This window comes from Equus asinus, chromosome X (assembly GCF_041296235.1).
Source record: "Equus asinus isolate D_3611 breed Donkey chromosome X, EquAss-T2T_v2, whole genome shotgun sequence".
Lineage (NCBI taxonomy): Eukaryota > Metazoa > Chordata > Mammalia > Perissodactyla > Equidae > Equus > Equus asinus.
In genome coordinates, this window is record NC_091820.1 from 57,498,195 (window position 1) to 57,520,202 (window position 22,008).

The 22,008-nt window shown below is 43.3% G+C and overlaps 1 protein-coding gene across 1 annotated transcript; it reads right to left on the bottom strand.

The window, feature by feature from the left end:
* Positions 1-3,498: 3,498 nt before the first annotated feature.
* RPS4X (ribosomal protein S4 X-linked) lies at positions 3,499-9,152 on the bottom strand. Its single transcript, XM_014847584.3, has 7 exons — positions 9,061-9,152; positions 8,018-8,095; positions 7,293-7,473; positions 6,799-6,896; positions 5,364-5,535; positions 4,264-4,421; positions 3,499-3,661 (listed from the first exon to the last, which is right to left on the bottom strand). The coding sequence occupies exons 1-7, from the start codon at positions 9,061-9,063 to the stop codon at positions 3,560-3,562; spliced, it is 792 nt and encodes a 263-aa protein (XP_014703070.1). The 5' UTR covers positions 9,064-9,152; the 3' UTR covers positions 3,499-3,559.
* Between the last annotated feature and the right edge of the window lie 12,856 nt (positions 9,153-22,008).

Genomic DNA, 22,008 nt, shown 5'->3' on the forward strand with positions numbered 1-22,008 from the left:
ACGGCAAAATGTTAACAATTATTGAACCTAGCTGGTGTCTATGTAGGTGATAATTGTACTACTCTTTTGGTCTTTCTGTATATTTGAAAATGTTCATAATATAAACTACATACATAAAAAAAAGGAGTCAGTGCAAGGTGCTAAGACAGGGGAGTACCTCTGATGTTCAAGAAACAGCAGGAGGCCAGTGTGGCTGGAACAGACTGAGCCGGGGGAAGAGTAGTAGGAGATGAGGTCAGAGGCCAGGTTGTGGGGATCTCTTAGGGCCTTGTGATGACTGTGGCTTTTAGTCTGAGTGACACGGGTGCCATTCAGGGGCTCTGAGCTGAGGAGCAACTTGACCTGACTGACACACTTTAAACAGAGTCCCTCTGGCTGCTGGGTTGAGACTGTAGGGGGCAAGGATGGCAACCGGGAGACCAGTCAGGGGCTAATGCTATAATCTATAATGTAGACAAGAGTTGGTGGTGGCTCAGACCAGGGCGGTAGCAATGCAGGTGATGGGAAGTGATCAGATGTGCTTTGGGGGAACGCCAGACACTGTCCTATTTATGTATTTGTTCCTTTATAAGTTTATTACAAAAAATGTCAAACATATACAGAAATAGAGCAACTGGTATAATGAATCGCATGTACCTATCACCCAGCTTCAACATTATCGGTACAAGGTCCATCCTATTTCATTGATCTTCCTTACCCACTAGATTATTTTAAAGCAAATTTCAGATTGCTTGTCATTTCTTCTGCTAATCCTTCAGTATGTATCTCTGAATGATAAGGATCCTTTATGATTATCACACAAAAAGTTAATAATTATTTCTAAATATCACCAAATATGGACTCTGGATATATTTTGAAGGTAGAACCAAAAGGATTTTCTAATTAAATTACACGTGGAGTGTGAGAAAGGGAGACAAATCAAGGACATATCCAGTGTTTGGCCAAAGTAACTGGTAAGATGGCATTTTTCATGACATGAGATAGGGAAGACTATGGATAGATCTGATTGGCACGGGCCAGAGGGCAGTGGAGTGGCTATCACTCTTTCTGTAACATCTAGGTTAGCAAGAACATGATTTGGCTATCAAAAAATCAAGGTGGCTCTTGTAAACTATAAAGTACTCCACAAGTCCTAGCTGTTTGTGTTCTTGTGCTCATTCAAAGCTGTGCTGTGCTGCCCTCTGACTGGAGCGTGAGGCCCTGCCCACTAAAGGCATGCGAGAAGTAAACCAAACCCAATCAAGTTCTGCTTGCTTGTCAGTTTCATCTTGGGACCAAATGTCTGCTTCCCTGCTGAGATGATCTCTAAGGTTACCTCCAGCTCTAAGATTTTATGAATCAAATTGGAAGCCTTAAAAAGCCTTATGAAGACACAAGCCATTATTTGGAAACTTGTATCTCATACCTATGATACAGGCCGCTTTGGCTAAGTCCAGCAATACAACCTGGTGTTAAGATGGAAATCTTCCCCACGTTGGTACTAGTTGCTAATAAAATTCCTGTGCTAGTTAAACAAATAAATAAAAAAACAAATTCAAAATGTTGTTAAAAGAGATTCTGGTGATGTGAAGACTGCAGACAAACATGCCAATTCCCGTTGTGCAAGATGGCCGGCCAATTAGCATCCAGCAAACCACTGTGCTTGTGGAAAGAAGCAACTTAGAGGCCTCTCATTCTCCACATTCACTTTGGTTCCTTAGCTAAAACTCAAATTCTTTCCATCTGCTGAGCTGAGACTTAAAACAAACCTAGAACGAAGGAAAGTGCAGCCATGGGGGCAGCGAGCAGGGTGGCAGCAAGAGAATCCACCAGCATTCAGGGAAATGACCCTCTGGCCTTTCGGTCGCACCTGCTTGTTTCTTAAAGGAGGCACTGTAAGATTACTTCTGACCCAGCCCTTCATCAGAACTGCGAATCCGGATGAGCCTCACTCTTGGCAAGAGAACCATGCTGAAGCAACATGTCTGGCAAGCCCACTTACGCACCCTTCTCCCACCCAGTTCGGCAAGACCCAATTCTTGCAGCAACGCCCTTCCTTCTGCTTAAGCAGAGGACCTGAGGCACCAGCCAGTCGTGCTTTGGAGTCTGCAATAGGTAAGGCAGAGCAGCTCTGTGGGGCCAAAATCCGGGCTTGGGAGACCCCAAGGCATGCCTTCTTTAGCCAATTAGTTTGGACATTGCTCAGTTCTCTGGCAAGACCACTATTCTGTGGCTCCTTACTCCAAGTATAGGACCCAGCCAGGGGTGGGGGATGCTGCCCCAAACCACAGCTCCTCAGCAGCCCTCCTCCTCCGCTGGACTACAGGCCTGGGCACCGGGAATGACCATTATACGTGCCCAGTTACATATGTACTAACTTTACACAGGTTCATCACACCTCAGATGGAAAAAGATGTCTCAAACAAGTTTTTCACCTAAATCCTGTCGTGGCGGGATACTTGGTAAGCTTGAGCAGTCTACAAGTAAAGATGTTACATGAAGTCATGGCGAGATACAGCAGTATCTATAGGGCAGTGGTTCCTAGCACAGGGCAATTTTGCTCCCCAGAGGGGATCTGACAGTATCTAGAGTCATTTCCAGTTATCACAACTGGGCAGAGTGGGAGGGCATACTGTAACATCTAGTAGGTAGAGGCCAGGGATGCTGTTCAACAACCACAATACACAAGACAGCCACCCACAAGTTATCTGGCCCAAATAGCATGAAGGTTGAGAAGCCCTGCTAAAGAAGGCAAAGGTGGTTTTGGTGTTTTAGCAGGAAGATACACTTTATAGGATAACAGGAACAAGAGAGCTGCTTCAGAATGCTGGTATCACAAGGAAGGGTAATTGATATTCTTGGAAGAGACCCAGGGCTTGAAATGAGGACCAAGTGTAAGAGCTGGCCCCTTGCAGCAGGGGCACCTCTTCTTGTCTCGAGATTGGCAGGCAAGCCTGACACCACCCTCCACATTCAGGGAAGCAGGAACGAGTTGATTTTCCACATGCTTTGTTTTGCAGAGTACTACAAGGAATGGAGATGAGGACTGCAGTGGCAGCTGGAGAATGACAGAGGACTACTAAGTCTGAGTAAGTGCACTGCTTTGCAACATCAAGAGCCTGTACGTACACTTCCACTCCGCATTTGACAAGTCTGGCACAGAAGTGGGAAAAACAGATGAGCCAGGCTTGTGGATGGGTTAGTGCAATGAAGACAAGAGAAAGGAGGGCACTGGTTTTTTTAACAGGGTAGATGAGTTCTCGGCCAAGTCAAGGGCTGACGCTCTGGGTTTCCCTGGCCTACCCACTCCTGGGTTAGCTGCTGCTCCTTCTTTACCATGTCTGCTACATTCTCCCTCCCACCACCATCCAAGCCAACCTATAAGAGACACAGGAAGATCCACACCACAGAACACCTAAACCTACCTGAAAATTCAATTGACTTTTCATATTATAAAGTAAAATAGCAGGAAACCACAAATTAAAACAAAAAAAACCAAAGCACAACAAACACCAGAAGTAACGAATCACACTGTGTTAACTTTAATTAGGTACAAAGATCAGGTCACCTAGAGATCATTTCACCCACTGCTCTGTTTGGCTGCCAGTCTCTTGTCTCTCTCTTCAGCAATGGTGAGGCGGATGCCCTTTCCACGGGGAAGAGAAATCCATGGCTTGTTACCCTGGAGGAGAATACAAGAATCAAAAACCTGTTACAAACCAACTCCATTAGCAGCTTTGCACATGCTACATTTGTCATCTCATTTAAAGGAGAAGCCCATTTGTGAAAGTGCTCAGCAGCAGCCGGGCATCTGAAGACATTCGGATTCTGGTTTATCAAGAAATACCCACTGCTTGGGCAGTTGGGGCCATTCTAGCAAACTTGCCGCTCATACACGTAGATGTAAAACCACAACGCCCTTCGTAATGCATGTCTTAGAGGTGCTCAAGTAGTGCCCAAGGTCACTCATTAGTTTATAAAGTGGACGAAGATGGGCACGGATGTTACCTCAGGGCCAATCTTCCTCAAAGCAAAAAACATCCAAAACCTGAAAACCCAAAAAAACCAAAACAGCACAGGCACAAATTGAAGAACTTGACTACAAGGCATATTCATTCCATTACTCGGGCACATTTCACCAAGGGGATCAGGTCCCCTGCTGATTCTGTGATACTGAAAAAGCACAGGTTTGCTCCAGCCTCGCCAGCCAGGAGCCAGGTGCTGCAATGTAGCAGTACCTGCATTTCCAGTTTCCCTGACCAGAGAAGGGAAGCCCAGACTTACTTTGCCAATAACAAAGATGTTGGAGAGCCGGGTGGCAAAGCTGTTGCCATTGGCATCTTTCACATGAACTACATCAAAAGAACCAGGGTGTCTCTCTCTGTTGGTGATCACTCCAATTCTTCCCAGGTTAGCACCTCCGGTCACCATACACAGGTTACCTAGGCAGGAAGGAAGAAATAATGTGCTCAGACCAAGGCACTCTGGGAACTCATAACCCAATGTAATGAATGACCAAGAGAGATCCAGAATGAAGTTTACTAATCCCTTTTCTCATTCAAATTTATTTCTGTGGATCTTACCTAAGCCAGGATTCAGGGTCCTCTTAAGATTTGCCCCATCCCTCCCGCACACCCAACAAATGTAAACTCCACTGCACCCACCTTGTCAGGTCCTCACCATGTCTTGCCTATACCAATGCTGTTCCTCCAAGGCACAATTCTGTTACTGTTACTGACAGACTTTAGGGATGATGACAGCATTACAACGGCTGCTTCATAATTAGGCTGGTTTGCCTTTTCTGTCTCTTTTCTGCCCAGCCCCCATGCCACTTCCACGGATAGGGGAGCTTGAGATGTCTAGAGCGGGCCTGAGAATGTGTTTCTCACACCAGAACTCATCTCAGCCACCCAGAATATTCTGAACACTTGGGCCTCTGGAAGTAAAAATACTATGTATCTGGGCGTTGGAGCAGATACATTCCCCGGTTATTTGTTTTGACCCACCACCCAAACAGAAACCAGCTACACTTCTCACACCTCCCCATGGAAGCCACTCTTAGCTAACTTCCCTCCCCACCGTTCAGAATATACTCCTGTCTCTAACCCTTACTGCCACCACAGAGCCAGGCTGAAACGAGCACATTCCCTGAAACTTGTAGGCGTTGCCCCTTCCCAACCCCTTACCACATCAACAGACACCTAGCTTTGGTTGGTAATTAGCTGCACATCAGAATCACCTAGAAGGTTCAAACAAAACCCTGTACCCAGGCATTGTGCACGTCATAATGCTTGATTAAATTCTGATTAAAAGGAGAGAAAAGCAAAGAACAGCTCTTACACCCAGGCTTTAGAGAGAATGCCCAGGTAGCAGAGGCTGCTTACCAGTGTCAAACTTGATAAAATCAGTAATCTTGCCAGTCTCCAAATCAATCTGAATGGTGTCATTGACCTTGATGAGAGGATCAGGGTAGCGGATGGTCCGAGCATCATGGGTCACCAGATGAGGGATTCCTTTTGTGCCCACAAAGATCTTTCTCACTTTGCACAACTTGTACTAGAAACATACAAGAGTGAGCCACACGCAGTCTAGGGCACATGCACTATGCCCCACAGTGGACGCAACAGTTCTTTCAAAGCCAGAAGTCACTGGCTTAAAAATACAATTAGCAGCTAAAGGCAACAGCCCCACAGAGGAACTGCCAGTTTTTCTAACTGCAGAATAACCATGTCCCAGACTTTTCTTCCCGCCCTCCATACACTCATCTTGCACGCTGACCACCCCTCTCTAGGCTAGGCTGGTCTTCCTATTATGCATTTTCCTTGTAGCACTGCATCACCCCCATGTTCAAGTCCAAGGTACCGAAGACCCCACAACTTCACAACCTTTTTCCAGGCTGTTTAAGCCTCATGGGCCCTCTGAATTCTTCCCCAACTCCTCTCGATCGCTCCTAACAAGTGCCTCTTAATGGCTCCCTCTACACCACAACTGAGTTTTTGTCTCACAAACTGCAATTGTATTACCAGTCCATCTAATCAACAAATATTTCACAAAGCATTTCAAGTTTGGATTTTCACTCCCTGACATCCTTAAAGGAAATCAAATCACCATGACGCCATTGGACATGCCCGCTGGCCTGCGGATAACGAGGCAGCTAAGGAAATTAGGAGCTGAATCACTCAATTGAATTAACCTTCACTTACAGCCAATAATTCAGAAAGCCTTAAACTTTTGTGTAAAACCATCACAACAAACTGGATTAAATAATCAATGCCTGTAATTTTTTTGAGCTATCTCAAACTAGTGCCCCAAGGGTTAGCAGTCTCCTCCATTGACACCTTTCCCCTCCCCAGAGTAAAGCTAGACCCACAAATGGAGACGTGGCAAAGGGCCAACTGGATTGGAGTGGATATTGGTTTTTTGGTTCCTTATGCTTAAAGGACCCATACCTCAAGAACTCTTAAATGTTCCTACAAATCACTCTCCTTGCCGCTAAAACCCAACGAGGAAGTCACTTCATTTCTGCCATAAAAAAGAAAATGATCTCTTGAGGATGTTAGCTTCAAATGGGGGTCAATCAGACATCCAGCAACAGACTGCCACACAGCTACCACCAAGACTTTCAACAAGATGATACAAAATTGAAGATACAATAGGATCTCACCAAATTCTTAACTGGCTACTTCCAGGGAAACTATTCTAAGTAATCTTAATCTATCTACCTTATTGCAAGGGACCAGCCAATGTACTTAATCCAGGCTCTAACTGAGAACCAAGTAATTTTACTGAACAAAGACCCAGCCTACTTGCAACACTCACCTTGGCCTCCTCAGGTGTAATACGATGAACGGCAAAGCGACCCTTGGTGTCATAGATCAGACGGAAATTCTCTCCAGTCTTGTCAATGCTGATGACATCTGATATCAAACAGTAACTTAGGTTACTATAGTGACCCCCACTACCCCATGTTGAGTAACGACCACAGCACCATAAGACAAAAAAACCCCTATGCCTCAGATTTCAAATAACAACAAGGATTCTTAAGATTAATGACCATGCCTAGCTAATCTTTAATGTTTCAAAACCCTGTTTTTACAATATGTAAAACTTAAAGTGAATCGAAATTTGGTTTTGAGAAATGATTCATGATTATTTGCAGCCCTACAGTATGTAAATAAAAAACTGAGGGGGGAGGTCATGCTTTATTTCTGAGACTGATAAAAGCCCACCACTATTCAACACAACTGCCATTTGGGAGGGAGATAAAACTATCAAAAGGAGCCCCCACCAAGTGCCCACCACTAACCACTTACCCATAAAACCAGCAGGGTAGGTTATATCAGTTCGGACCTTGCCATCAATCTTAATGAACCGCTGCATGCAAATCTTCTTTACTTCATCTCCTGTTAGGGCATACTTAAGTCTGTTCCTTAGGAAAATGATAAGGGGGAGACATTCTCTCAGCTTATGGGGACCGGTAGATGGTCGAGGAGCCTGTAAAATGATTTAAAAAAAAATTCTGTGAAACTATTGGTGGGATTCACTCAAACCCACCTCCCAAGTCTTGAGATCCATTAACTAGACACCAGAATGTCCATCACCTCCAAATTTGGGCAAACAAGGTGTTCAAAGCTTACAAAAACATTTCAGACCTTAAAGTTTTACAGTGTTTTCCCCCTTCAGAGGAACAGACCCATTAAGAACTAATGTGAGTCCCAAATCCACGTGAAGTGTACTATGTGGAATGAGGCACAGAAATTATTAAGATGAGGTGGGGTGCAGCTCAATAGCACAGGGCCTTCCAGAACAGGGAAAGCCAAGAACACTTTCCCCTTAGCCCTTCCTCAAAATGACTAATGGAAGGCACTGCAAGAAAAATTATGGCTACAATAACCAGGGATGCCTGACATTACAGGCTCAGTATAAAATATATCCCTTAAATGTGTCAATTTTATCTCAGTAAAACTGGGGAAAAGAAAACGTGTATCTTTCGATACTTCCAATACATGAAACATGCTTACAATACAACAATACTTACAAACACTCCGGTCAATTTATCCAGCATCCAATGCTTTGGAGCTGCTACACGCTTCAGATGTTTCTTGGGACCACGAGCCTGAACGAGAGTTTTAGGTTTTCAGATTGTAATGCTATTAGATCGTTTTAGATTTTTTTAACAGCTTACAAACTCTATCAACTTCTTGAAAGCACAGGGCGGTGATCAAAGGCAGAGAAGCAAACGCACACAAAGTAGCTAGCAAACACTATAGGCTCCGTAAACTGGAACCAGCTCTCTTATTGTACAGACAACACTTCTCGATTACTGTCTTTGAGAACTGTGCTAAGTATCTTCACGTTACTGCTTAAAAGCGTGTCTGCTTCCAGAGACTGTTTTTCTAGGACACTACGCCGGTGAAACGGCCAAGGGTTAGACCTCATGGTACAGCCAGCCAGCCACAGAAATAGACCAGAACTCAATCTGTGCTTCTACTTTCTAATCAAATAGAAAAGTTCTCGCAATACAACCGTTTGGTTTTGAACTGTCCGGCGCGAGATGAATGTGACTTCAGAACAACCACGTGCGAACAGCTGCTCCCTCGTACTATAAAGCCAAAAGCTGAGACCAGCTTTCACTTTAAAATGCGGAAGGAAACTTTTAACGCTGTGTACTGATGCTTACCGGCCACACTACGTAAAGTCAAATCATGCCAAAAAGACAACGACCACGAAAACGCCTCTCCACCGGCCGGACCCAACGTCCACCCATCCCAGGCCCGCCGTCTGCCCTCTGCGCTCACACGCAGCTTCGGCCTGGGCAGAAAGTCGCTCCTCCCAGGGTGGCAGGATGCGTGGCCGGGCGTGGCCGAGCCAGAGACCGAGGCCTTCCCGCCAGCAGCGCCGATTCCCCCCATCTCCGGGGCCGGCATTCGCCCTCGAGCCCGCCTGGGCCCACCCCGCAGACCGCACTCCCTTCGACTCCGCCCGGCCACCCCCTGCGAGAACCCCGAAGCCCCAGAAAGGCCCGGCCCTGGGAGGATGGAGGCTGATGCATCCCAAGAGCTCACGAACAAGCGACCTTACCATGGCTGCGCTAGGCACGGAAAGAGGACCGCCTTCTTCCGGTGCGCCGAGAAAAGAGGCTCGGAGGCTGCGCGCGCCGGAGCCTCGGAAGCCCCGCCCAGCTCCGCCCTTTTCTGGCGCTCGGGGATTCTATCTTGCCACCTGCTGGTGGGAGGTCATAGGTCCGGAGCTTGGGAACCGCCGCTGAGAAAGGGGCGTCTGCAAAGGGCGGTCTCCTCCGCTCCTTTTCCCGCTCTCCTTCCAATATTTGCTGAGCGCCTCTGGTGCGCCTGATTCTGTTAGGTGCTGGAAATACAAAGATGAGCTAGACAAGTTCCCTGCCTTCGGGGACAGTGCAAAGTAAGGTTACTTTAAGTCCCACATACACGTGATTATATGATACATTTTAATAAATATTTAATATTATTTCTTAAACATATTTTGTCTGTCCCTTCTTCCTAGTTCCCTCGAGCCGGCCAACCTGCCTATACTGTAAGTTGGGAGGAAGCAACATTTTTTTCTCTTGCTTCTCTGCAGATTCCCGAGGACGTAGGGGTGTAGGGGGTTGGGAGGGTATGGTCCTTGCTTGAACCTTGGCGCCCTGCCCCTTGCTTCCTGTGCAATGCATTTGGCGCTTACTATAAAGTCTCAGGGAAGGAGGGAACATTAGAGACCATCGGTTATCTAACTAAAACTTAGATTTGATCATGCTATTTCTCTACTTTGAAACTGCTCTTGGCCCTCCTGCCTGGCCCCTCAGGTGCCTCTGCTTGTCACCTGAAGCCTCCTGCACCTGGACACCCACTGCTCCCTTCCCCCATCCCAAACCTCAAAACTTAAGCCACTTCAAGCTATTACTGCTTTGAGAAAGGTGCCTCTTTCAAGCCTCCTGCCTGTGGACCCGATGCTTCCCCACCTTGGAACTGCCATGGACAGCCCAACCCCTTTCCTGGGCACGTAATCGCACTCCTCAACCTTGGAGATACACACAGCTCAAGTCCCTCTGGTTCTGTGAGCCCCTATTCCCCTCAGCCAGGGTCAATCCCACATTCTTCTGCCCCAGAGCCCTCTGTTCAAACTTGATGACAGCACTTAGCACATTGAGTTGGTTTCCTTGACTGGTTTCCTTGTCTGTCCTCCCCTAAACCATGAGCATCTCCGTGACAGATCCTGCCCTAATTCATCTGGGCAGGCCCGTTACCACCTAATGGAGAGCTTGGTGCTATGTCCAGCACTTGGTAAATACTTATTGAACCAATAAACTGACTCAACATCCCACCAATTGTGCCAAGTCTTACTAGATTATCCCTGGGAGCATCCAGCTTGAACTCCTCCCACCACGGGGTCATGGCTCAGGAGGTTCCATTTTACAGGTCTATCTCTACTCCCCGCTTCACCCCTTAGCAGTCCGCAGAAGATCAAGAGAGAAAAAAAATCCTTGGTTCTTCTCAACCAGACAGTATTAACTAGGAGGGCAGGAGTTCCTCTTTGTCTAAAACGAGGTCCATAGTAGAGCATACAATAAATGATTATTGGCAAGAAGGGGCAGTTGACTGGAGGTGTTAGGTCTGGAAATGCACGGATGAGCTGGACGAGTTCCCTGCCTCTGAGGAGAGTGCAAAGTGAGGCTACTTTAAGTCCCACATACACATTTTAATAAATATTTAATATTATTTCCTAAACATATTTTGGTCAGAGAGAAAGGGAAGGTGATGAGACAATGGAAGGTGGATCTCGAGGTTTTCAGTCTGAGGGCACTGGGAAGATGGTGATGCAGCTAACAGAAATGATGGGAGTTGGTTTGGGAGTGAGGAATAACCACGGGACTTCCACCTAGGGAGGACGGGAGAAATGGCTGGTGAGAGCTGCGGGTCTTGCTTAATCAAGATCACAGAGCCAGTTAGGGGTAGGGGTAGGGGCGGGGCGAGGTGAGGGGGCTGGTCTCTTGCTTCCCAGGTCAGTGCTTGGTTTGTTTTTGTGCCATAGCTTGTCGAAGGACTGGAGGGAATCAAGGCAGCTTTTTCAGGAGATTTTTTTCTCTATCAATTTGTATTTATGCATAAATGACATTTTAACAACAATAAAGGGAATTTGGAAAGAGCTAAGAAAATCACAAACAGTACCTCCCCAAACACCCTAAACACATCATCTGTATTCATTTGTTCCTGTTCCTGTTCTCATTAGGATCAGTTTGTGTGCATGCATACTTTTACATAATTTTAGTCCTAGCGTACATACCACTTTGTATTCTGCTTTTATTATATTACAAACACTTTCTGAGTTGCTACATAATCTTCGTAATTAGTATTTTAACAGCTGCATCATATTCCATTAAATGGATGTCCCATAATTAATAAAAGTTCTCTGTTGTTGAACATTCAGTTCTTTGCACTTTTTCTTCATTATGAATATTGCTACAGTGAACAGTTTCCTTCATATGGCTTTTTCCCTCAGTTGAATGATTTCCTTAGAATAAATCCATTCCTTCACCCAACATTTATTGAGTGCCTACTCTGTGTCAAGCTCTGTGTTAGTGCAGAGATGATTAAGATCCAGTTCCTGCTCTCAAGGAATTCACGTTACAATGGAGAGGCAGGCTGGGAGGGGGGGACGCAAAGCCAGGAGAAGCTCATCAGAGAAAAGACGGTGGCGAGGCAATTTGGAACAGAGAGGGCTGCTAAATCTTAAGAATCTTGGACTTTAGCCTATAGGTAGACAATGGGGAGCCGTTGAAACATTTTAAGGGGGACAGGATCAGCTTTGTGCCTTAGAAAGATAACTGACTGCTCTCTATAGGATGTTATGAAAGAAGTGTAAGTGGCTTGGAGGAGATGGGTCAGGTCTGTTTCAATAACACAAGCCAGAAACAGAAAGATGAGATCCAGGTCTGTGGCTGTGGGATGGAGGAGGAGGGGGCAGATTCGAAAGACATTGCAGATAGAGTATTGGTGGGATCTGACTGGGAAATGACGAATGCGCAGGGGTGAGGGACATGGAGGTAATCAGGATGACTCCTAGGTTTCTGACTTGATGACTCAGTGGTGCATTCACTGGGAACAAGGAAGAGGCATTCTTGGTATGAGACAGGGGTGCTGAGCAGGGGGGACATCAAAATGGAGATGTCCTGTAGGCACAGGTCTGAATTCAGGCACATGATCTGGGCTGGAGACTCACATTTGGGAGAACGGGTACATCTGTGTTTAGTCCCTGGGAGTGGTTGGCAGTAACTGTTGGGAAGGGATCACATGTTAAGAGTCTGAATGCTTTGATAGTAGCATCTGTGTATTGCCGAAAACCTTTGTCAGAGGATCCTCACAATTTTACTATCCTAGTGCCAGCCTAGTAATTACCTATTTTTAACTTTTACTAATGTAATTGTTGCAATTTGCACTTAGAAAAATCACTAGTGACTTCGAACATTTTGCCATATGCTTGCTTACTCATTCCATTTCCTCTTGTGTAAAGTATCTCTGTCCATTTATCTTTGGGGGACATGTTTTTCTGACGGATTTGCACGAGTGCTTTATAGAACGTAGAAATTCATCTTTTGTTATATTTGAGGCAGATATTTTTATCAATTGGTTATTTTCCTTTGGGTTATATTTTTTACATACCAAGTTTCAAAATTTTATATAGCCAAATCTGTTGATCTTTTCTCTTGTAAATTTTTCTTATCAATTCAAAGCTTAGAAGGCTACCATCATTTCAAAGATCTGCTAAATACTCAATTCTTTTGCATAACATATTTCATTCTGGTTTTTTTTTTTTTAAGCATTGGCACCTGGCCTAACAACTGTTGCCAATCTTTTTTTTTCTGCTTTATTTCCCAACCCCCCGTGGTACATAGTTGTATGTCTTAGTTGCAGGTTTCTAGTTGTGGGATGTGGCACGCCGCCTCAACGTGGCCTGACGAGCAGTGCCGTGTCCGCGCCCAGGATCCGAACCCTGGGCCGCTGCAGCGGAGCACGCGAACTTAACCACTCAGCCACGAATAGGAGCCGGCCCCTATTTCATTCTTTTTTGTTTTGTTTTGTTTTTTTGTTTGTTTGTTTGTTTGTTTGTTTTTTGGAGGAAGATTAGCCCTCAGCTACTACTGCCAGTCCTCCTCTTTTTGCTGAGGAAGCCTGGCTCTGAGCTAACATCCGTGCCCATCTTCCTCTAGTTTATACGTGGGACGCCTACCACAGCATGGCTGCCAAGCAGTGCCATGTCCGCACCCGGGATCCGAACCAGCGAACCCCGGGCCGCCGAGAAGCGGAACGTGCGAACTTAACCGCTGCGCCACCGGGCCGGCCCCCCCTATTTCATTCTTTATCAACTTGAGGTTGATAAAGTTAAATAGAATAAATAAACAGGAAAAATTCTATTTTTTCCTCAAATGGCTAACCAATTTTCTCACTACATTATACCGAATGATCTGTCTCTTCTCTGTTGTTTTATAAGAAGTGCTTTAGTGCGTAATAAATGAAATTATATAGTACTGTACATGCTTCTATTTCTGCAAGTGTGGGCATGGGAGATGGAGTCTCTGGTGAGTAGAGAATTGAGACATATATCCCCAGCATCTGTTCCCGATTACCAGAAGGAAGGGACACATATGAGTGGTTCATAGTTCTAAGTCATGCCATGAGTAGAGCAGTCCAAACCCACTCTCCATCTTAAAGAGTAGCCCATCATGCCTCACCTTCCCTGATCCACTTATTGTCAGTAATCAGTGAAGCAGCACAGCCTATTCCTCCATCTCTCACACTGCTGCGGGACAGTAGGGCAGAGTGGAAAGAGCACAATTTGAATTTGTCTTTGCGTGCCCTTGAACAAGTGGCTGCACCTCTCTGAACCACAGGTTCCTTATCTGGAAAATAGGGATAGCAATACTTACTCCCGAGTTTGTTGCAAGAATCAGAGATGATGTATCAAATGCACAGAACATAGTAGTGACCCAATCGATTAATTGGTGTTCCAATTCCCTCCTGGCCACTTCTGATTACTCCTGTCTTAAATTTATTTATTTATTAGTGAGGAAGATTGACCTTGAGCAAACATCTGTTGCCAGTCTTCCTCTTTTTGCTTGAGGAAGATTGTCACTAAGCTAACATCTGTGCCAGTCTTCCTCTATTTTGTACGTGGGATGCTGCCACAGCATGGCTTAATGAGCAGTGTGTAGGTCTGTGCCTGGGATCTGAACCCACGAACACCAGGCTGCCAAAGTGGTGTGCATGCACTTAACCAGTACACCACTGGGCTGGCCCCTTAAATTTATTTTTAAATAGCTTTATTGAGGCATAACTGACATATGATAAATGGCACATATTTAAAGTATACAGTTTGGCAAATCTGATGTATGAATACACTTAACAGAATGATCACAACTAAGATAATGAATGTGTCCATCGCCTCCAAAAGTTTCTTCATGTCCCTTTGTAATCCCTCACTCTGGCTCTTCCCCCTGCATTGCCAGAAAACTACTCATCTGCTTTCTGTCACTGTTGATTAATTTGTATTTTCTAGAATTTTAAATAAATGGAAAATTTACAGTATGTACTCTTTTTTTTTTTAAATGGCTTTTTTTTAAAGATTTTATTTTTTTCCTTTTTCTCCCCAAAGCCCCCGGGTACATAGTTGTATATTCTTCGTTGTGGGTCCTTCTAGTTGTGGCATGTGGGACTCCACCTCAGCATGGTTTGATGAGCAGTGCCGTGTCCACGCCCAGGATTCGAACCAACGAAACACTGGGCAGCCTGCAGCGGAGTGTGCGAACTTAACCACTCAGCCACGGGGCCAGCCCCCAATGTACTCTTTTTTGTCTAGCATCTTTCACTCAGCATAATTATTTTGAGACTCATTGATGTTGCATGTATCAATAATTTATTCTTTTTGTTGCTGAGTAGTACTCCACTGTATGGATATACCACAGTTAATTTATCCATTCACCTCTAGATAGCCATTTGAATTGTTTCCAGTTTTGGGCGATTACAAATAAAGCTACCATGAGCATTTCTATACAAGTCTTTTTATGGACAAATGTTTTAATTTCTCTTGACAAATACCTATGAGTGGAATGGCTAGGTGATATGGTAGATGTATGTTTAACTTTTTTTTTTTTTGAGGAAGATTACCCCTGAGCTAACATCTGCTGCCAATCTTCCTCTTTTTGCTGAGGAAGACCTGCCCTGAGCTCACATCTGTGCCCATCTTCCTCCACTTTATATGTGGGACGCCTGCCATAGCATGGTTTGTCAAGTGGTGCCATGTCTGGTGAACCCCGGGCTGCTGAAGCAGAGCGTGCGAACTTAACCGCTGTGCCACCGGGCAGGCCCCTGTTTAACTTTTTAAAAATTTGCCAAACTGTTTTCCAAAGTAGTTGTATTATTTTATATTCCCATTAGCAGTATATGAGAGTGCCAGTTGCTCCACATCTTTGCCAACACATGTTAAGGTCAGTCTTTTTTTTTTTTAATTTTTTCATTGTGGTAACATAAAATTTATGATCTTGACCTTTTTTTAATTTAATTTTTTTTGAGGAAGATTAGCCCTGAGCTAACTACTGCCAGTCCTCCTCTTTTTGCTGAGGAAGACTGGCCCTGAGCTAACATCCATGCCCATCTTCCTCTGCTTTATATGTGGGATGCCTACCACAGCATGGCTTGCCAAGTGGTGCATAGGTCCACACCTGGGATCTGAACCAGTGAACCCCAGGCTGCCAAAGCGGAATGTGTGAACTTAACTGCTGTGCCACTGGGCCGGCCCCATATTATTATTATTTTTTTGCTGAGGAAGTTTCGCCCTGAGCTAACATCTGCTGCCAGTCTTCCTCCTTTTGTATGTGAGCTGCCGTGACAGCGTGGCCACTGACAGACGAGTAGTTTAGGTCCACACCCAGGAAAAGAACCCGGGCCACCACAGCAGAGCACACTGAACTTAACTACTAGGCCACCAGGGCTGGCCCTCCATTATCATTTGGAGTTAATTTTTCTATATGATGTGAGGTTTAGGTTGAGGTTCCTTTTCTTTGTTTTTGTTTTTTGTTTTTTTTTTTGCCTATGGATGTCTAATTGCTCCAGCAGCATTCTTTGAGAAGCCTGTTCCTCCTGTTTTTTTTTTTTTTTAATTATTTATCCCTCCTCCTTTAGATTGCTTTTGCACCTTTGTCAAAAATCATTTGGCCGGATTTGTGTGAGTCTATCTCTGGGCTCTCTGTTCTGGCCCACTGATCTATGCGTCTCTTCTTCCACCAGTATCACGCTGCCTTACTTACTGTAGTCATGCGGTGAGACCTAACATTGGTTAGAGTCATTCTTCCCACTTGATTCTTCATTAACAAAATTGTTTTAGACACTCTAGTTCCTTTGCCTTTTCACATAAATTTTGGAATAAGCATGACTATGTCAACCAAAAAACCTTGATGAGGGTATAAAATCAACTTACAAAGGTCAGTTACATTTCTATACTCTAATAATAAACTAACAGAAAGAGAACTCAAGAACACAATCCCATTCATAATCGCAACAAAAAGAATAAAATATCTTGGAGTAAACTTAACCAAGGAAGTGAAAGACCTATAAAATGAAAACTATAAGACATTACTGAAAGAAATTGATGATGACCTAAAGAAATGGAAAGATACTCTGTGTACATGGATTGGAAGAATAAACATAGTTAAAATGTCCATGTTACCTGAAGAAATCTACAGATACAATGTAATCCCAATGACATTCTTCATGGAAATAGAACAAAGAATCCTAAAATTCATATGGGGCAACAAAAGATCCCAAATTGCTAAAGCAATTCTGAGAAAAAAGAAGAAAGCTGGAGGCATCACAATCTCTTACTTCAAAATATACTACAAGCTACAGTAATCGAAACAGCATGGTACTGGTACAAAAAGAGGTGCACAGATCAATGGAACAGAATTGAAAGCCCAGAAGTAAAACCACACATCTACGGACAGCTAATCTTCGACAAAGGAGCTAAGAACATACAATGGAGAACGGAAAGTCTTCAATAAATGGTGTTGGGAAAACTGGACAGCCACATGCAAAAGAATGAAAGTAGACCATTATCTTATGCCACACACAAAAATAAACTCAAAATGGATCAAAGACTTGAAGTTAAGACCTGAAACCATAAAACTTCTAGAAGAAAATATAGGCAGTACACTCTTTGACATTGGTCTTAAAAGGATCTTTTCAAATACCATGTCTACTCAGACGAGGGAAACAAAAGAAAAAATAAACAAGTGGGACTTCATCAGACTAAAGAGCTTCTACAAGGCAAGGGAAATCAGGATCAAAATGAAAAGACAACCCACTGATTGGGAGAAAATATTTGCAAATCATATATCCAACAAGGGGTTAATCTCTATAATATATGAAGAACTTACACAACACAACAACAAAAAATCAAACAACCCGATCAAAAAATAGGCAGAGGATATGAACAGACATTTTTCCAAAGAAGATATACAGATGTCCAATAGGCACATGAAAGGATGTTCAACATCACTAATCATCAGGGAAATGCAAATCAAAACTAAGATATCACCTTACACCCATTAGAACAGTTATAATAACGAAGACAAAAAATAGCAAATGCTGGAGAGGTTGTGGAGAAAAGGGAACCCTCATATACTGCTGGTGGGAATACAAACTGATGCAGCCACTATGGAAAACAGTATGGAGATTTCTCAAAAAACTGAAAATAGAAATACCGTACGACCCAGCTATCCCGCTACTGGGTATTTATTCAAAGAACTTGAAATCAACAATTCAAAGAGACTTATGCACCCCTATGTTCATTGCAGCATTATTCACAATAGCCAAGACGTGGAAGCAACCCAAGTGCCCATGGACTGATGGCTGGATCAAGAAGATGTGGTATATATATACAATGGAATACTACTCAACCATAGAAAAGACAAAATTGTGCCATTCACAACAACGTGGTTGGACCTTGAGTGTATCACATTAAGCAAAATAAGCCAGACGGAGAAAGACAAACACTGTATGATTTCACTCATGTGTGGAAGATAAACATATGGACAAAGAGAAATATTTGGTCGTTACCGGGGGAAGGGGGGTGGGGGTGGGCACAAAGGGTGAAGGGGTGCACCCATATGGTGACTGACAAATAATAACGTACAAGTGAAATTTCACAATCTTGTAAACTATCATAACCTCAATAAAAAATAAAAATAAAAAAAACGTGTTCCGCTTCGGTGGCCTGGTGTCCACTGGTGGGATCCCGGGTGTGGACACGGCACTGCTCATCAAGCCATGCTGTGGCAGGCATCCCATATATAAAAAAAAGTAGAGGAAGATGGACACGGATGTTAGCTCAGGGCCAGTCTTCCTCAGCAAAAAGAGGAGGATTGGCAGCAGTTAGCTCAGGGCTAATCTTCCTCAAAACAAACAAACAAAAAACCCTTGCTGAGACTTTGATAGAAATTGCAAAATTTATAGATCAATTTAGGTGTTCTTTAATGTCTTTCATCAGCATTTTGTAATTTTCAGTGTACAGATCCTGACCAGCTTTTACACCTGAGTAGATGTATATTTAGTGATTGTAAATGGTATCATGTTTTAAATTTCAGTTTCCATGTGTTCCTCTCTAGCACATAAAAATGTGATTGCTTTTTGTGTGTTGATCTTGTATCCTTTGAACTTGCTGAGCCTACATATTAGTTCTAGGAGTGTTTATCTGGATGACTCAGGATTTTCTATGTAGACAATCATGCCACCTGCAAATAAGGAACGTTTGCTTTCTTTCTGATCTGTATGCTTTTTTAAAAGATATATATTTACTTATTATTTTGTGTGAGGAAGATTGGCCCTGAGCTAACATCTGTTGCCAATCTTCCTTTTTTTCCTTGAGGAAGATTGTCGCTGAGCTAACATCTGTGGCAATCTTCCTCTACTTTATGTGGGATGCTGCCACATCGTGGCTTTGACAAGCGGTGCTAGGTCTGTGCCGGGGATCTGAACCTGCAAATCCAGGGCCGCTGAAGCGGAGCACGCAAACTTAACCACTATGCCACCGGGCGGCCCCCTGGTCTGTGTGCTTTTTATTTCTTTTTCTTGCCTTGCTGTAGGGGCTAGGACTTCCAGTGCTATGAACAAGAATGATGAATGTATAGCCTTGTCTTGTTCCCTGTCTCACTTCCTGCGTTAAGCATAATGATAGCTGTAGGTGTTTTTGGAGATGCCCTTTATGACATTAAGAAAATTCCCTTCTATTCTGAGTGTACTCAGAGTTGGTTTCTTTTTTTATCATGATTTGGTGTTGGATTTTATCAAATGCTTTTTCTGCATTAACTCATATAATCATATGTTTTTTCATATGTTTTTTCTTCTTCAGTCTGTTGATATGGTAGATTGTGTCAATTGAGTTTTGAAGGTTGAACCAACTCTGCATACCTGGAATAAATCCCACTTGGTCCTGGTGTATTATCCGTTTTATACATTATTGGATTGGATTTGCTTGATTTTTTTGAGGAAGATTAGCCCTGAGCTAACTGCTGCCTCTTTTTGCTGAGGAAGACTGGCCCTGAGCTAACGTCCGTGTCCATCTTCCTCTACTTTATATGTGGGACACACACCACAGCATGGCTAGCCAAGCGGTGCCATGTCCGCACCTGGGATCTGAACCAGCAAACCCTGGGTCCCTGAAGCAGAACATGCGCATTTAACTATTGCACAACCGGGCTGGCCCCTGCTTGATTTTTGTGTAGAATTTTTGCATCCAAGTTCAGGAGAGATATTGGTCTGTAGGTTTTTTTTTTTTTTTGGTCTCCCCAAAGCCCCAGTACATAGTTGTATATCCTAGTTGTAAGTCATTCTAGTTCTTCTATGTGGGATGCCACCACAGCATGGCTTGATGAGTGATGCGTAGGTCTGCGCCCAGGATCCAAACCTGCAAACCCTGGGCTACCAAAGCGGAGTGCACGAACTTAACCACTCGGCCACAGGGCTGCCCTGGTCTGTAGTTTTCTTCTCTTGTGTGTTGTCTTTGTCTGGTTTTGGTATTAGGGTAATAGTTGGGAAGTGCTTCCTCCTCTTGTTTTCTGGAAGACATTGTATAAAATTGGTCTTAATTCTTCTCTGTATATTTCATAAAATTCTCCAGTGAAAAACATCTGAGCCTGGAGATTCTTTCCTGGGAGTCTTTAATGATACAAATGCAATTTCTTTATTGACTGCAGGACTATTCCGATTATCTGTTTCATCTTGGTAGGGTTTTGGGAGTTTGTTGGTTTTGAGGAATTGGCTCGTTTCTACGTTGAGTTTATGAATGTAAAGTTGTTTGTAGTAATTCCTCATTATTCCTTTAATAGCTGCAGAATCAGCAGTGATATCTCCTGTTTCATTTCTGATACTGGTAATTTGTGTTTTCTGTCTTTCTATTTGTGTCAATCTTGCTAGAGGTTTGTCAATTTTATTGATTTTTTTTTTCTGAAAAACCAGCTTTCTGTTTCATTGATTTTCTCCATTGCTTTCTTGCTTTCAATTTCATTGATTTCTGCTCCTACCTTTATTATTTCCTTCTTTCTTCTTGGTTTGAGTTTATTTTGCTCTTCTTTTTCTTGGTCCTTGAGGTAGGAATTTAGATAAATGCTTTGAGACTTTTCCTCTTTTTCTAATATAAGCATTTAGTGCCATCAATTTCCCTCTCTGCTTTAGCTGCATCTCACAAATTTTGATTGTCATATTCTCATTTTCATTCAGTTTGATATATTTTTAAAAAATTTCCTTTGGGACTTCTTTTTTTTTTAGAATTTTTAAAGTTTTTTAATTTTTTAATTTTTATTCTTTTTGAGGAAGATTAACCCTGAGTTAACTACTGCTAACTTTTGCTGAGGAAGAGTGGCCCTGAGCTAACATCCATGCCCATCTTCCTCTACTTTATACGTGGGACACCTACCACAGCATGGCTTTTGCCAAGCGGTGCCATGTCCGCACCCGGGATCCGAACCGGCGAACCAACGGGCCGCCGAGAAGCGGAACGTGCGCACTTAACTGCTGCGCCACCGGTCCGGCCCCTGAGACTTCCTTTTTGACCCATGGATTATTTATAAGTTTGTTGTTTACTTTCCAAGTGTTTGGACATTTTTCTGTTATCTTTACGCTATTGATTTTGGTTTTATTCCATTTATAGCCAGAGAACATACTGTCTGATTTCAGTTCTTTTACATTTATTAAGGTTTGTTTTATGAACCAAGATATGGTCTATCTTAGTCAATGTTCCAAGAGTACTTGAAAAAAATGTGTACTCTTCTGTTGTTGGGTGAAGCACTCTATGAATGTCAATTAGATCCTCTTGGTTGACGGTGTTGTTGAGGTCTTCTATATCCTTGCTGAATTTGTCTACTTGTTCTATAAATTGCTGGGAGAGGGTTTTGAACTCTCCAACTCTCATTGCAGATCTGTCTATTTCGCCTTTCAGCTTTCTCAGCTTTCATAGCATGTATTGTGATGCTCTGCTGTTGGTGTATCCACGTTTAGGATTGCTATGTCTTTCTGATGGATTGGTCCTTTTAATATTATGTAATGTCCCTCTTTGTCCCCAGTAATTTTCTTTCCTCTGAAGTCTGCTTTATCTGATATTAATACGGCCACTTCTGCTTTTTTAAAGTTAATGTTTGCACGATGTATCTTGTTTCCATCCTTTTACTTTTAACCGACCTACGTTACTATGTTTGAAGTGAGTTTCTTGTAGACAGCATATAGCTGGGTTGTGTTTTTTAAATCCATTCTGCTTATTTCTTTTTTTAATTGGTATATTTATCTTAAGGTAAATATTGATATGTCAGGACTTAAGTCTGCCATTTTACTATTTGTTTTCAATTTCTCATTCTTTTGCGTTTTTTTTTTTTTGCTTGCATTCCTATGAGTTACTTGAACATATTTTAGGGTTCCATTTGAATTTGTTTCTAATGATTCTGAGTATTGTTTGCTTTGTATACTCTTCCTGGTG

What these genes read in the sequence shown, in the direction of transcription:
- RPS4X (XM_014847584.3), bottom strand. An exon ending in ATAAATTGACCGGAGTGTTT is followed by an intron (nt 7,474 to 8,017) that starts GTAAGTATTGTT and finishes ATCATTTTACAG; the next exon opens with GCTCCTCGACCATCTACCGG. An exon ending in CTACCCTGCTGGTTTTATGG is followed by an intron (nt 6,897 to 7,292) that starts GTAAGTGGTTAG and finishes GTTTGATATCAG; the next exon opens with ATGTCATCAGCATTGACAAG.